Raw genomic sequence first — 16,443 nt, forward strand, 5'->3', positions numbered from 1 at the left:
ACTGCATGGTGAAAGAGAGAGAAACACGGTGGGATGGGAGGTGGTGCAACACCCCCCAAAGTGCTGTCCATCCCCTACTTGGTGATTAACCCAAGTCTCCCCCACGCTACTGAGCCAGCGTTGAGACCTGTCCCCATGTAGCTGTTGCCCATCCTGCCAAAAAGCTGGGGCAGAAGGTGTGCCATGATAACCAGCGCTCATGCTGCTTCACGCAGGAGCGGGCAGGAAGACCCAGATGTCACCCCGATGCTGTATGGCATCTAAAACAGGCTTTCTTTATACAGTCTTTGGGGTTTTGCACGAAATGCATCCTTTCCAGGACCCCTTAGACAGCTTGCATGAGGTAGGAGAGCATTGCACACTTGCACAAAAGTTTCCAGCTTGCTGCTTGTGGGGATTTTTGACTTGGTGCAGATGAACTATTACCCTTCCCTCCTGGAGGGTGGGGAAGCTGCAATACTGGCACTTCAATTATTTTTATGTTTGCCTATCGAAAAGCAAAGGAATCTTTTAATCCAGTGCCACCCCAGGTCTGGCCTTTACTTTGTGCGAGCGCCAAAGATGCTACCAACGAACTGAAAGGGTCTCCTGAACCAGCGGCAATTTTTCCTTGATCCTCGTTCCTCCTGCCCCACTCCAGCATGTGAACCGTTGTAATAGGTAGACAGTTGTTTCGAGTGAATCTCTGAAGCAAATGAAAGAGCTTAGTTAGGAGAAGCATGAAATGGCCTTGTCTGGTCTAGGGACGCTCCGAAGCCCTGAGATAATCTGTAAATCGCTGCCTCTTTGATGGCAGAGAAGCTGCGCTTGTTTTCCAGAAAAGGGGAAAATTGCATCCCCCTGCTTGGTGCCTCTCTCAGAAATAGCAAGAAGCTTGTTTCGGTGATGCTGACAACGGTCTCTTTCTCGCTGCAAGTCACTGGGGAGCTTAATATTCTGCGACTGTCTGTTTGGATAGGCATCCGGGGACTAATTTTAAACAATCAGGAAAATAGATGGAGGGAGAAGCATGCAGACACCTTTGGCAAAGGAGTGACAAGTATCGGCTTGTTACGAGAGAGAGAGAGAGCGTTTCTGTGTGAGGACTGAATTCCCGTCCAGTGAAATCCAGTGGATTTTGGGACGAGATACACCTTGATTTCCTTGGTCAATAGAAACTGTGGCTAAGCAGGCTGCCAGCCCTCCAAAGGCTGAATCGGGGTAGCAGCTTAAGGTATCCTGTGTCTAAGGTATTTTTACCACCCAGTCAGTGTGCTTATCCATGCGTGATCCCTAAGAGGAGAAGCTAGTCCCTGTTTTAGAGATCAGAAGTTGAGTTATGTCAAGCAGCAATGGTCTCCAGGTACAGCAAGGGAAGTTTAGGTTAGATAACAGGGAAAACTTTCTTATGAGTTGGGTAGTAAAGCACTGGAATGGGTTACACAAAGAGGTGGTGGGACCTCCGTCCTTGGAGGTTTTTAAGACCCGGCTCGACAAGCCTTGGCTGGGATGACGTAGCTGGGGAGCGGCCCTGCTTTGAGCAGGGGGTGACCTCCCGAGATCCCTTCCACCCTCATTTTTTATGACTCTTTGAGGCATGGCACGATTTGTGTAGCATTATGCAGGAAGCATGCATGCGCAGTGAGCCGAAAGTTGGACCCCAGACTCTCATGCCTTAAGCTGAGTCTCTAACCATTGAGCCAACCTTCCCCATGCCTCTGCACGGGGCGAACTGTTGAGCTTTCATACGCCTGTATTCAGTATCAAGCTTCAGAAGTTCTGGTAGGTCTCTCCTCGATAAGCCCATCTTCTCCGCCTGGTCACATTTCCCATGTCAGACCGAAAGCAAGGCATCATCTCCTTTGCAATGGTGTTAATCCCTTTTTAAGAAGAAGGAAAGGGGCGGAGGGGAAAGGGGACCTTAACGCCAAGCTGGGTGCTTCATTGCCTTTTTTGTTAGCCCTGAATAGAATTATGCATCATGAATAAAAACCGCTGTCAACATGCATTGGTTTCAAAACATTAGAGCATATGGTATGTGATTATCTGTATTGTCAAATGCAATAAAGTGAATTTGGATATAATAAAAAATGTAATATTTTAGAAATTTGGTAATAAACTGTAGGGGAATTGACAGGCAGAGATTTCTTTGATGCCTGTGGGCAAATAGATAAAAATGACAGGACTTTTCAGCACAGCATGCAGTGGCCACTACAGTCAAATTAGAAGAAGAGCTTTATTTTTTCTAATTCAGAGCCCAACCTGGTTAGCCGAGATGCGCGGAGCGATGGCCTTTCATCCTGGGGTTTGCTGGGGAGAGCTACCTTCTCCCGGCTGCCCGCTGCCTCCTTGCTGCGGTAGTTCCCTTTGTTCTTACCCACTACTTAGTGGCTGTGGAGCTTCAAAGTAATCGGACTGACTGATGGTTTCCAATTTAGAACAATAACCGGGGTCCCCGGGGAGGCAGAGATAGAAGCGGTATTGTCTAGTGATTAGCAGGGAGTGCTGGGAATTGGGACTCTGCCACTCATTTGTTGCCGATCTCGGACAAGTCACTTACCTTTTGCCTCGCTCTCGCGGAAATGAAGGTGATCACTTCTTCTTCGCATTCCCTCAGCCAGCAACCCCGGGAAACTTCACTTAATCTTGGGGAAAGTGCTCTAGAATCAAATTTAAAATAAAAAAAAAAAGTGCTTTTTAACAGCAATATGCAGCATGCACTTAGGTCATGAAAATGAGGCCCCAGCTATTTCTGGAGAAGATGCCACCAAAGGCCGGGAGAGAACGGGCGCTGAAGTCGACTGGTAGTTGGAGAACGTGGCTGTCAGTCGGGAAATGTGGATTCGAGTCCCATTGCTCCTGACTCATTTCACGAAGCTGGCAAATCCGTGCTAATCTCTGCCTCAGTTTCCCCATCTGTCAGTTTGGGATGATGCTCATTGTCCTCAGTAAAGCACTCTTTCACTGTTGAAAAGCGCACGCGTGTGTCTAAGTATCGGGTGCAATTGCTCCATAGTCATAAATCTCTATTATAAAGTAGGGGCTGGGCAGGTAGAGCATTCCCTTCTTTGAGGGCATTTTATTTTTCCAGCTTCTAATGTAAAGGCTTGATTATCCTGTAAGCCAATAGGCTTGTGATACAGTCTTGATCATAGACATTAAAGGCCTTGCTAAGGAACAGGAAGCAGGGTACATTTGGCTAGGTATAGCATTATTTTATATATATTTTTTAAAGATTAAAGGGTTGGGTTTTTTTATTGATATTTTTTTTTTGTCTTCCTGGTGTCTAAAGATTTTTGCGTCAAGATTTCCCCTTTTTTTTAAAATGAAAGAGTCCTTATAAAGTTGGAACCAGAGAAAGTTTGAAGGAGCAGGGGAGAGGACTCTTTACTAGGCAGGTTTTTGTCCCAAATGTTATCTAGGAGTTGGTAGTGAGGGGCTGTTGGCAAAAAATAAACCCATTGTAGAGACTTGAAATGACCCAAATTCCCTCTTCTCCCACGAGTTGACTTTTCAACCTTGTGTGATGCTATCAGTGCGTTAGCTCTCCATTTCTCCAGCAGATATCCAAATGCTAAGTCGCTCATGCTTCCAACGTAGGAAAGCCAAGCAGAAAAGCAAGGCATACTGGTGGGGATGGAAGGGGAACAAACTTTCAGGCTCTTTTACTGATGAGAGAGAAGCAAAGAATCCCGACAAATGCATCTCGCCCATGCGGGGGTTTTTTCTGGGATCACTGTTAACGGTTCTAAATGATCTGTGAATATATTCATGCTTTTCTGTTAATTAACAGTATGATAAAACTGGCATTTTGTAAGTTGCCATGTAGTGCGTGTTTTAGTCATTATGCACTCGACGCTCTGGTCTGATTTTGGAATGCTAATAGAATAACATTTTAATGAAGATTTGTTGCTACGAAAAATGCATCGTGAAAAGTTCAGGTGCTGCTCGCATTAAGATGGGGCGGGACATGAAACCGGGTTTCTTCTCTTTATACCGTGCGTTTTAAAACCCATCTTAATTAACACTATTTTGATTTCAAAGAGCAAAAGCGAATGCTGAGGGCTTGCATCTGGACAGTTTTCTGGGAAGGAGCAATTGTAAAAGGGCTCCTTGCTCAATTCACATAGCTGTGCCTTGGTGTTGGTGCTCCAGGGCACCCTTCTCTTGCAGCCCAATAAGGTGGGAAGCAAATGCACAGCAGCATCCAGCCTTTCTGTGCAAGGGGGTATGCCACATCTAACGCCCGGTTGTAAGAAGGTTGTGTGTCTGCCAGGCCCCCTATATATTGTTCATCTCTGCTCACTGTGGGTGCATCTACACATTCATTAATGCGCAGTAGTAACTGCGCGTTTGGTTTAGTACTTGCTTAATGAAGTACTGACTAAATGCTCCGTAACTACAGTTACTGTGCAGTCGCACCAGCGCACTTTTTTGTGACGCCTAATACTACTGCGCAGTAGCGTATTAGCATGGTTTTTGATTGCCACGGTACTGTGCAGCGTTATTAGGCTACTGCGCAGTAAGTGTCTCGTGTAGACGTGCCCACTGGGAGGGAGTGTGGTGCAGGGGTCAGGGAAGTGGCCAGAGACTTCTGTTTCATTTTTCTTTTTCCCTCTGCCACAGACTGACTTTGACCTTGAGCAAATCACGTAGTCACACTGCACCTCGGTTTCCCATCTGTAGGAAAAGAGCTCTTCTGTGGTAATAAGATACCCCCCCGGGCCCTCGTATTTCAGGTGGGTCTTGTCTTTTCTGTAAATGCAGGTCTTGTCCTCCCTGCAGCATCGGATTGAGGTATCGTTCAGGCCTGAGTCCTACGCGCGCGCACGCACGCACGCACATATTTCAAGCTGGAGGGAGCTTGTGCTTTAAACCTAGGGCATGGTGCAGGATACAGGCTCAAGCTCAAGGGCTGCTGGCGCAGACTGGTGTGCGCTGCTGATAGGCTTGCTCTGCAACTCAAGCAGATGCAGCGCGGCAGCTCTCGCTAGAACAGGACTAACTCGAGAAGAGTTAGCCCAAGCGGAGCTGACTGCAGGGAAAGCACACGAGGTTGAAGAAGGAACGGGCCACGTGTTGCATTTTTGCAGGCAATCCTATCGAACCAGCGCTGAAACACCTGGCGGCTTTCAAACTGCTTAAATAGAAGTTGACCTGCCTGTCGGAGGTTCTCGGCGGGGGCACAGCCCACCGCGGCCGACCGCAGCTCCGTATGCTTCAAATCAAGCTGCAGCTTTGGTGCCGAGTTTTAGACTCCCTGGTTTGAAAAAGTTGGCCAGAACGTGTTCCTGGAGAGGGGGGCAGACCCCCACATGCAGGAGCTGTTAAGCAGAAGAAAACCACCTTCCAAGATGCCTGTTATCTTTTTACCCTTGAATGATGCCCTCTCGCAAACGCCATGCAGCAGCGGGGAACAAAAGCGGAGGAGTCCCTCGCCAGTGCCTTTTATCCAGCTGCGTGGCTGGCCTCGGCTCTTTGCTTCCCTGCTGCACTCGGATTGAAATGATGGCACCTTTTCTGGAGGTCTTGGTTGGAGGCAGTTGTCTGCCCATTTTTAGTTTTGAGAATTTGCTCCCGTGTCCATGAGGATATGTTGACACTTCTTAACAGTGGTAATATCTGTCTGGCTTTTGTCATGAGAATCCGACCTGTTTTTTTTCTGACTAAGTCAGGATGCAGGCACATACCAAATGGGTTTGTGAGCTAATCTTCTGCCTTGACGAGTGTCATTCACAGAAGCACTGCTATGGAGCACACTTCAGAATGAAATGAGGCTGGCGTTTTTTAGCTTCGACTACAGGTGTTAGCCCTCCACCCCCTTCAGTGAACACAATGCTGGAACGAGACTCAATTCCCGGTGCAGCACAAGGTCTTCAAATCCAGTTCTCAGTGTGCCAAGCATATCTTCCTCTACTCGTGTGTGAGCGAGCGTGCACATGAGGTCTTCAAATCCAGTTCTCAGTATGCCAAGCATATCTTCCTATACTGTGTGTGTGTGTGTTACAAGTGTGTGTGCATATATCTCTGTTTCACACGTGCATTTTATATAGAAATGCCAATGCCTGCACGTGGCCGAGTGAACGGGGCACGTTTGTGGTGACGGTCAGATGATTTTTCTCCCTGCCATGGACAAAATGTACATTTTTGGAACAAACAGACATGTGCCCACACGAATTAATCCTGTCCGTGACATTGTTAATAGCTCCAGACCATGGGTGTCCAGCATGCCTAAGCAGCTTTACCACTTGCAAAGGTTCAGGAGCTCGTGGGGACACATTCGTGGCTGTATGCCACCATTCCCAGGAGCCCTGAATCAAGTTGCCCACTGATCCTCAAGGAGGTTAACGGACACCGAACAGCTGAATGACTTGCCCAAAGGCATTCGGTCAGTCGGTGGCAGAGCTGTGGCTAAAACTCGTAGGCCTGGCTCCTCCACTCTTCTAGCCACCAGGTAGCTCCACTTCTAGGGCTTGGCCTGGAGCAGATCCCCAGGTTCTTCCTCAAAGCCCTGGATAAACCTTTTTCTCCAGCAAAGTTGGGACGCCCATGCACTCAGTCAATACTTGTGGTTAAAACCATTTACTTTCCGAGTCAGTAAATTTAGCTTGCCTTTAAGTAAAAGGTTTTGGGAATGGCATTTACAACATCTGATTTCTGTGCTCCCCTCCCTCCCACACCCCCTCATGCAGGGTTTTATATTAATATTATTATAAGGTGATTTGACAGTCTCAGGTGCTAGATAGCTTACTAAGTAACTTTTTCCCTTCTGATTACGAGGGATGTGTGAATAAAGTAGAACCATATTGATTCACACCAATCTATGCATCGACTGTGTGAGAGCCACTTGCAATTCCCAGCAGCACCCGAAAGCTTTGCAACAGGGAGAAATATGACCGGACAAGTTGAGAAAATAAATTAAACCAGTGTCAACTTTTCTTGTTTCTTCCCTCATTATTAATGGATGGAATAGGGCTCGTTTATCAAGAAGAGGAAAAATTAATTGACACGGGCTTTAATATTATTATGCCTGGCTTGTCTGGTCACATTTCTTCATTTTTTTTTGAAAGGCATTTTATTACAGTTTACAGCGACCAGCTGCCAAAACCATTGGTGTAAACAAGAAAGCAGGTGCATAAATAATGCCACGGTGGAACTGGAGGTTTTTGTGCATCTTGGCCAAAGTAACTTAAGTAGAGCAGGAGGGAGAGGCACAAAGCAACTACCAATTAGAAGATCAGGTACCAAGAAATACTATTAAAGCGGGGCATAAGGCCGAACTAATGTTTCTTCATTAGGTAGCCGTGCATCTCCAGCGCCTGGTAGTCGGAGCAGTTTGCAGCCGTCAGACCCTCCTTTCATGAGCCCGTAGTTAAATCCCGCTTCGGCTGGAGTGCCGGATGTTTTTTGGAATCGATGGGAGCGTAATCCGGAGCGAGCGTAGATCTTGCTCGGTTGCTGAGCGTGGCATAACATTCCCAGGTGAGGACAGCAGAGCCGCAGCGTGTTGCACGTGCAAGAGAAGCGCAAGGAAGCCCACTCGCACACTGGTGGAAGAGCTGCCACCGCGCTGCTGCTTTGCGACTCTGCAGGGTACCTCGCTCCTGCGTCCCTTCCTGCTGCGATGCTCTCCACTGCTCCTCGCATCAGTACCACCTCCCTCCATGCCGTGCTCCACTTCCCCTTGCATTCGTGCTGCGGAGGTGGGAAAAACTGGGTGGTGATTTGTATTACAGTAGCCTTACAGGGCCCCATTCTGTAAGGCGCTGTATAAACTTCGGAAGAGACCGAGCTTACAACTTAAACGCGAGAAGCAAAGACCGGGAGCCGAGGAGCATTACCGATGCGGCTCTGAAGGATGCCATGACTTGCTCCCAGGTTGTAAACCAAGCCTGTGGCAGCATCAGGAGCTGAACCAAATTCTCCTGGCTCCCAGCCTAGTACCGTACCCTCAAGACTGTGCTTCTCTCATGAGTTTTCTGTGGCTGAAGACTTGTGCTGGAGTTAAAGGGCTTAGCCTCCCCCATAGCCTGCAAACCCCCATAGCACTTGAGCACAACCGCGCGGCACTGTGTGTATGGACTTGAGCGATCGAGACCTGTATGTTGTCATGAAGTGGGTAAGCACCTTTACTGCACTAAGCTGCTTTCAAGTAATTTTAGTGATAATGGCCACGCTGTGTGCGCCCACGTGTAGCTGGATACAGCTAGCTCTATTGCACAGACACGCACTCTCCGAGAAAATCCCAGCCGTACCAAAACACTGCCAACTAACAAGGGAAAATAGATATATTTCATAGCAGTGGTGTCGTCATCCCAGCTATATTTTACTAAATCTGACATAAAACCTCTTCAGTAATGACAGAAGTGTGAAATATAGCAGACTCCAAGTGTGAAAAAACAAAATGCAGCACACGGGAGCATTGACACTTGGCGTCTTTGGCATGGCTTGTTAACATTATTTATGGCTGCTACAGTTTTTTAATTGTTTTAATCTTTTCTGGTTTCAGTCGCTTACTCTGAACAGCGTCGCCTTTATTTGTGGGGCGCTGTTGTCTGAAGTCACTACAGACGGACTCTGTTTGGCCATGTGGGTGGAAGGGGCTCCATGAAATGTGCTTGGATCAACGGTACCTTTTCGGCACAAAGGATGCGTGCCTGGGGGCATACCCAGTCCCTTCAAACGTCCAAGCTGGCCTTTGCAGCGGTGTTGTGAATGTTTGCAGTGAAAGGCAGAGTTACTGAAAGCCTCGGGGGGTCTGTCACTATTGGGTTAATAGCGCTGTTTCGCCAAAACACTTGCTCTCGGGTTTGAATTTTATATGCAGACCTCTCTCCCGGTGAAAAGTGCCCTTTTGTCCGGTTCAGAATCTTTGCAAAATTGAAGCGTGCAAATAGCAGTTTCTTTAAATACACGGCTGAAATAAAATGATGGGAAGTTGTGTGCTCAGCTTCTTGAGGGATTTCTCCTGGTTTTTGTAGGAGGGCCGGAGGTTAACAAGGTTCTCCTGTCTTTTTTTGACTGGTTAGCTCTTCAGGGCAAGTAACTTCATTTAATACATATCTGTTCAGCACCGAGTGCAAAGGACCCCTGACGCAGTACAAAAGAAATGTAAATACTATCTATTATTAAAAACACTGCCGTTTAAATGCCCAGTGGCCCCACAGCCAACAGAAAACTGGGACTCAGCCATCCCTTTCATGGTCATTGCCCAAGACTTAGTCCCCATACACCGGACGTTATTGGGAGTGGCTCAAATAGATTTAAGACCCCATTTTTAGTGGGGGGGGAGGCAGAGGAAAGGGGCAATGGTATTTTTAAGCTTTGCAAAAAAGCTGCTCGGGGTGGATTTGTTTGCTTGGGTGAAGAGGAATTACTCTCAGGCTGAAAAGCTGAATTATCAGTGATGTCAAGAACCTGCACATTTGTGTTTTCAAGCTGAAGGTGGGAGGAGATGCTCCACGCTTGCAAAAAATCAAACCCTGTGCATTTTAGTTTGATCAATGGAGGCAAGGACTTTCTGTGGTCAAGATCAGGGGTGGGCAGTTATTTCAGGCAGAGGGCCGCTTACTGAGTTTTGGCAAACCATCTAGGGCTGCATGGCAGGCAGTCAGGGCAGATAAATATTAATTCTCTAAATTTTTTAGGGGCCCCGCGGGCCAGATTGAATGGCCTGGCGGGCTGCATCTGGCCTGCGGACCGCATTTTGCCCACCCCTGGTCTATAGTCATAAGATTGCAAGGGTTGGGTTGGGTTTGCTTTTAAGGGAAGGGATGGGGAGAAATTTAGCTGCTTTATCAATGTGGTGGGGAAGGGGATAACTAACACGTTTTTCTTCATAAAAAGTACGGGCATAAAACCCGGTCTTCGTGTTTGAAAGAGATGCGTTGTCCCCAAACTGGAAACGTCTTATGGGTTCCTTTTTCTTTTTGGTGGTGAAAACCGGAAACATCTTTATTCTAACGTCTTGTGGCAGCGTACCTGCAGAGGTCTTAGTTCAGGTGACTCGTCGGTCGACAAAGTCCTCAACGCGGCTTCCTTTCCTACGATGCACTGAGGTCGTGCAGCTGTTGTGTTATACGCTGTCTTCTCTCCAAGGAGGAACGCCCCTGAGATGGACCAGGCTCTCTGGTCAGTCCATCGAGGGGAGGGAGCGCGTGAAGTGTCCACACCACTGCTCCCCAAGAGGAGCGCTGGGGTGACATCTCAGAAGCGAGGAGTTTGATTTCCTCCCAACTCCCCACCTTCCCCCAGTCAAACTGTACATCTTCCAGGCAACCCCTGCAATGACCGACTCTCATTGTGAGCAGGAGCTCATGGCCTACATGGGAATGTCTTGCTCTTCTGAACCCATCATACAGAAGAAATGTAGAAGTATTGCCTCTTTTCTGCAATCGTGTTGCCTGCATCAATCAATACCCCTGAAGATATAGCGGGCCCTCGTTTCAGTGTCTATTTAGTGGCCATTAGCCAACACACGAATGGACTGAAATGTTTTTTTTGAGCAAATGCCTACCGGAGGATTTTTTTTTTTCACCTGAAGGTCATGAATTCATGTCTCCGTTTCCTTCAGTGCTCTCACTTGGCTCAGATGCTCTCATTTGGGGGCATTTTGTTTTCCTCTTTATTTTGTTCCTCTTCTTTGTCTTTTCTTTTACAGAAAGGATTATTTAAATGAATATTCAGTTTTATTCATTTGAATAAAAAAACCCCAACCGTTTGACTCTGTTAAATGCTTATCTCTTAAATAGAGCTTGTTAGCTTCCAATAATAGCTTCATTCAGGAGGATGCAGTATAATTTCATTTTAAAATGTGCGCTCCTTGACAACCGGAATCCTATTTCTGTCACCATTTTAAACAGCCTCCTTTGTTTTGTGTTAATCTTTTTCGTACACTTTCTGCAGAACATTTTTTGTTTTCTGTTGACTCTTGGTACCTCTCATAAGAAATAATCATCATTTAATCCAGGAAGGTTTGTAAGAGTTTGGGTAATTTAAAAATGAGTGTGTATTCATTATGCTGACTAATGGGGCATTCATACAGTAATATTTTTCCTTGTGCGGTTGTTTAAAAGTTGGAAGCAGATTTTTTTGGCCTCCCCCCGCTTTTCAATTTTGAACACATTGCAGATAATCTTCGTGAGGTTTTTTGATTCCAGATGGGCTTGCTGCATTTAAAGAGCGATATGATCTCTTGGTTAATGTCCTATGGATTTTAAGTGATTGGAATCTGTTGGTGGCTTTCCAATCAGCTGAACGTCAGTGGTCATAAAGGTAAAATTTTATAAATGCAGAGCCATTGATTTTATTTTATTTTATTTTATTTATTTATTTTCCTCCCCTTCCCACAGTCTGGTTTGCAACCTGGCGGTCTGATCCTGCTGGTGCTTGGGGCAGAGCTAGGGTGGGAAGGGAGCAGACCTCGTTCTGGCTTAACGCCGAGTAGACCACACCTTGACGTTCCTGAAGATCCATACTTGCATTTTGAACTTCTTTGGAAGTTATGGGGCTAATAATGCAGGATAGACATCCGTGGTTTTGGGGAGCGTGGGTATTTCAAACTTCAGCCCATCCCTTCGCGTTTGTCTTCACTTGCCCCAAATACCCAAGGTAAGTGCATTCCCTACAGCCATTCAAGACGGTTGCCTGCTGCAGGGAGGTAAAACCCCTCTCTGATTTTCCTAGAAGACCTCTTTTGAGACAGGGCTTGGCAACCAGAGTGAATGGCGATCTCTTCTAACAATCCAGTATCGTTTGCCATTTGAAATAGGCAGATGTGGCATGGTTTTAAATGTAGCTACTTCGTGCATGCTTGCACTCGGGCTGAAGATGGTGATTGAGTGGGTTTGCCAGGTTGGTCATTTCTAAGGAGACCAGGTTAGTATGCTAGGAGTTTTCCAGCATGGTCATTTCTAAGGAGACTAGGTTGCATTGGAAGTGTCACCTTTGTAGCAACCTCTTCGTACTTTCTTACTGGAGGCCCGAGCTTTTGTGGTTTTTCTTGGACCTATGCTTCAACCACAGTAACATGACTGAAGCGCACAAGTGATCACCTAGAAGTCAAGAGGAGGAAACTCACCCCTTCCCCGCCCCCCCCCATGCAAAAAGCTGTGTCCTACAAAAACCTTTACAAAGGTGTACTTGAAAAGGACCGTCCCTTCTGTGGAAAGGTCTGTTCGAACTCAGATCGGTCTTCTCCTGACCTGCTTTCTGTCCATTCGCGCACAGACTCTTCCTGCGGTCTTACTGTTTTGCTTTAACCACAAGTTTAAGCTAACCAATCCATTGCAGATGAGCACGCGCCCCGTCGGCAAAATGATTGCACAGTTAAAGAATGGCACTTATTGATGATTAGTTGTTCTGTTACTTCTTTGCTTTTCCACAAGAGGAATAAATCAAGGTTTTTAGACATAATCAAGTTTGTTTTCTCTCATCAAGCCAAATAGACAGGCCTGTTGGAAATGGCGTGGATCTCTTAAAAACCTGCAAATGAGTGTTGACACCAGTGGATTGTTGTGTTGTTCTTGTTATAAAATCACAATGCGGGATGGCTATCTTCTTTAATCAGGCAAATCATTTTTTGATAAATCTGTATTTCAGCTGTATGGAGGCAGGCAGGAAATAACTCCCGAGTTAGACGGCGTAATGATTTTGGTGGTGCGGGTTGTAGCCGTGTTGGTCTAAGGACATGGGCAGACAAGGTTCTTTGGGTAAATCCGATATCTTTTCTTAGGCCGACTTGTAATGATTTTGGTGGGTTTTCAGGCAGTGTTAGGCATATGAACTGTAAGTAAGTGCCCCTCCTTTTCTCAGTCCTATTGGCAGGGGTGGGGAGGGTCAGTGGGCCAAAAGAAATCCTCCATCACGGTATTCCCTAACAAGTTTAGTAATGATGAAGGTGATTCTGGTGCTCAGACAATTGATGACTTGAGGACCTGGACTAGACGTTTCGTTGCGTTGGGCAAAAGGGCTCCCTGTGGGGTGCTGTCCTCACAGCACCAACAATTACTCAACAGAGCGTGGCGCCCAGGTCCCAAGCAGGTTGTATTCGGTCGTCACAAAAAAAGAGAAAGAAAAGGTTAGTTTGAACTGGACTTCTGACTGGCGCCACTGAATTGTTCCTTCAACAGAAGGCAAAGGAGCCAGGCATCAAGTAAGATGGTTCGAGATGATGCGTGCTTGAAGTTCACCATGAAACGCCTTCCTGCGACGGCTTGGGATTTTAATGCCACGGGCTGCTCGGTGTTGTTTCTGAAGGGGCTGGGAAGCACGCGGGGTGAGAGGAGGGGAGAAGCGTTCAGCAGCACCGGAGAGACAGTGTGTTCCTAAACAAATGGCCCCGTGGGTGCTTTAACCTTGAGAGCTCCCTCTAATCGCCGCAACTCCCACGAAGGAGGGCAGGCTCCTGCAAGTTTGTGAATAAGCAACCGTGGATGTTCAGCTGCAAGGACGCTGGTTGCAGAATGTATTTTGTTGCTTTATTTTGGCAGGCTTTGCCTAGTTTCGTGCTTGCTCGTAGGCAGAATTTTTAGCACATTTTATTCCACGTTTAAAGCAACCAAGGCATGTTGATATGAGGCCTCGCTCTAGCAATTTTGCTGCCAGCTCCTGGATGAGAAGGGGCTAGGTTTGGAGTGGGAAGGACCAGGTTTGTGGATTAGCAACCTGAGCTCTGGCCAGGGCAGACTCTTTTCCCCTATCACGAGCCTGCGGAGGTTTGTGCCATGGGAGGACTGGATTCTCAGCTGGCGTGAGTCAGCGTGGCCTCGGCAGGAGCCACACCAGCTGAAAGTCTCATCCAAGGTCTGTGTGTGTGTGGGAATGAGATGTTTACTTGCTCACGTGCAGCTGGCTTACTTTTGCAAAACTATTTACATAAAACAAACCAGACAACATTGAACTTGCTTATCTTTTCTTCCCTTCCCCATCGTTTTGGTTTGATTTAAAGCATAAGTTGCAATTGACTGGGTATTCAGCCTTCATTTATGCTTGTGCACTGAATACACACACGCACACACACACTTCTTTGGGTAAATCCTATATCTTTTATTAAGCCAACTCAAATAGTTGGGAAAATTTGTCTTAGCAAGCTTTGGGGCACAACCTACACCCCTGAATATGAAAATGGATGGATGGATGTTCAAGGGTATATATCTATATCTAGATATAGAGATGTTCGGGGTATATAGCTATAGAAAGATATATAGATATTCATATTCAGGGGTGTAGATTGTGCCCAAAAGCTTGCTAAAAATAATTTTCCCCACTCTTTTTTTCCAACTACATACACCTGAATATAGATATAGATAGAGATCAATGTAGATATCTATATAGATAGAGATATATTCAGGAGTGTGTGTGTGTGTGTGTATATATGTATATAATATGTATGTGTGTATGTATATGTGTGTCTGTGTATATATGTATGTGTGTATATATGTATATAATATGTATGTGTGTATGTATATATGTGTGTCTGTATATGTATATAGTGTGTGTATGTATATATGTCTGTATATATGTATGTATGTATATAATATGTGTATGTATATATGTATATAATATGTGTCTGTATATATGTGTGTCTGTATATATGTATGTATGTATATATGTATATAGTATGTGTATGTATATATGTCTGTGTATATATGTATGTATATATGTATATAGTATGTGTGTGTATGTGTGTATGTATATGTGTATATAGTGTGTGTGTGTGTATGTATATATGTATATAATATGTGTGTGTATGTATATGTGTGTATATGTATGTATATATGTATATAATGTGTGTGTATGTATGTATATAATGTAACGTAAAGGATACTGTAAGGTGTCCTCTCCAGTAGGCGTAAAAATGCTGGCAGGGTGTATATATAGGTATATAGGTAGATCCATCTCTCTGGGTGGATGGATGGATGTGTATTTATATCTATATTTCTATCTAGATAGATAGATATCTGTCCATATAGATAGATCCTGCCGGCATTTTTCTGGCTAGTGAAGTTCTTGGTACTATTATGGAGGACACCTTACAGTATCCTTTATGTTACCTTCAGATTTTTTATCGTTCTCCTCAGAGAAGCAGCCAGAACCCCATCATTTTTCTTTTCCTTTCTTTTCTTTTCTTCGCCAAACACGGGGGGGAGGAATCAATATGTAGAATTGTAGTTGGCTGCCAAAACTCTTTGGCGCGGTGCATCTAGGACTTCGTGGACCCAACAGAGTGAATACAGTGTACAGCTGCCGGGCAAACAGCATGCATCAAGCAACCTTAAACCAGCCCAAATCCATAGGTCCTTTTGAAGCAGCACTAGAGAAAAGATGAGTGATCAGATCAGAGGCCCTTAAACTTTAATAGTTTCTTAAAGGCCTCAGGATGTCCTGATGAGGTATTAGAGGAAGCAATTCAGGAAGAAAGGGACAAATAACTACCTCCGGATCTCGGCTGACCCTTAGGGTTGACTGTATCAATGTGCTGAAAGGACAAGCCTAGACCTGCAGTGATCCAAGAAGCACTTATTACACTGCCTGCTTCCCTGTGAGAGCAGAGCCGGCGTCTTTTGACCCTTATAAATAACAGATGAGTAAATTTCTTGTTTGCTCAGAGGCGACCGTAAACACCAAGTGCTGCTACATGTTTGTGAAATCATTAATTTTTTTTTTTCCCCCTCTTGACGGCAGTGGTGATGGGGAAATGAGGAATCATTTTCTCTAGCTCTCTGAGCATGTTTTTCTTTTGTCACTTAATGAATCTTCCCTAATGGAGAAGTCCCACAGAATTTAGCAGGAGGTGAAATCAATAGTGTTCCATAGATATGAAACAAGGATTACTCGAAAATCCTATAAGATGTAATGGAGAATTACATCCCTTCTGCAAGTTGGAGCGATCCTGTAGCAGAGATAGAGCTGTCTATTAAATGCTATCGAAAGAACCAAAGACTCTCTATAGGAAGGGTTTAATTCTGCAATAAAGTCTATAGAAAACCGGTGACGGATTCCTATTAAATTTCTCTAATTCTGTTTTGTTCCCTAATAATCTATAGGAGCTTTTCCTGCGGGCTCAATGGATTGCGGGTGTGCGCACACGTGTGCAAAACTTAACCGAGGTCCGCCCACCTGTAGATGCTTTGTTGAAAAGAAATCTCTGTTTTTATAACATAAGTGTATCATTAATATTTTTCCTCCTTTCTCTCTGTAAATAGGCTTTGGCTTCGTCACTTTTGAAAATGAAGATGTGGTGGAAAAAGTCTGTGAAATTCATTTTCATGAAATCAATAATAAAATGGTAAGTTTTTTTTTTCCCATATGCACATCAGCAGTAGAGAGCTGTCTCCATTTATCACAGAAATGTGCTGGGGGAACGTTTTCCATAAAAAAAAAAAAAATAATAATTGTGTTTTTTAGACATACTTTGTCTGATTTTTGATTTTTTTTTTTTTTTTTTCTCGTGGGGGGGTTGAG

General features: G+C 45.3%; 1 protein-coding gene across 10 annotated transcripts in view; it reads left to right on the forward strand.

The window, feature by feature from the left end:
• MSI2 (musashi RNA binding protein 2) overlaps positions 1-16,443 on the forward strand; it is a 414,613-nt gene that overhangs the window by 300,067 nt on the left and 98,103 nt on the right. For all 10 annotated transcript variants that reach the window (XM_019511070.1, XM_019511066.1, XM_019511067.1 and 7 more), the window contains exon 7: positions 16,185-16,267. In XM_019511070.1, the coding sequence (XP_019366615.1) occupies positions 16,185-16,267 (83 nt within the window). The remainder of the gene's footprint in view (positions 1-16,184; positions 16,268-16,443) is intronic.

Source organism: Gavialis gangeticus, unplaced genomic scaffold, assembly GCF_001723915.1.
Source record: "Gavialis gangeticus isolate Ggan-Ray unplaced genomic scaffold, GavGan_comp1, whole genome shotgun sequence".
NCBI lineage: Eukaryota > Metazoa > Chordata > Crocodylia > Gavialidae > Gavialis > Gavialis gangeticus.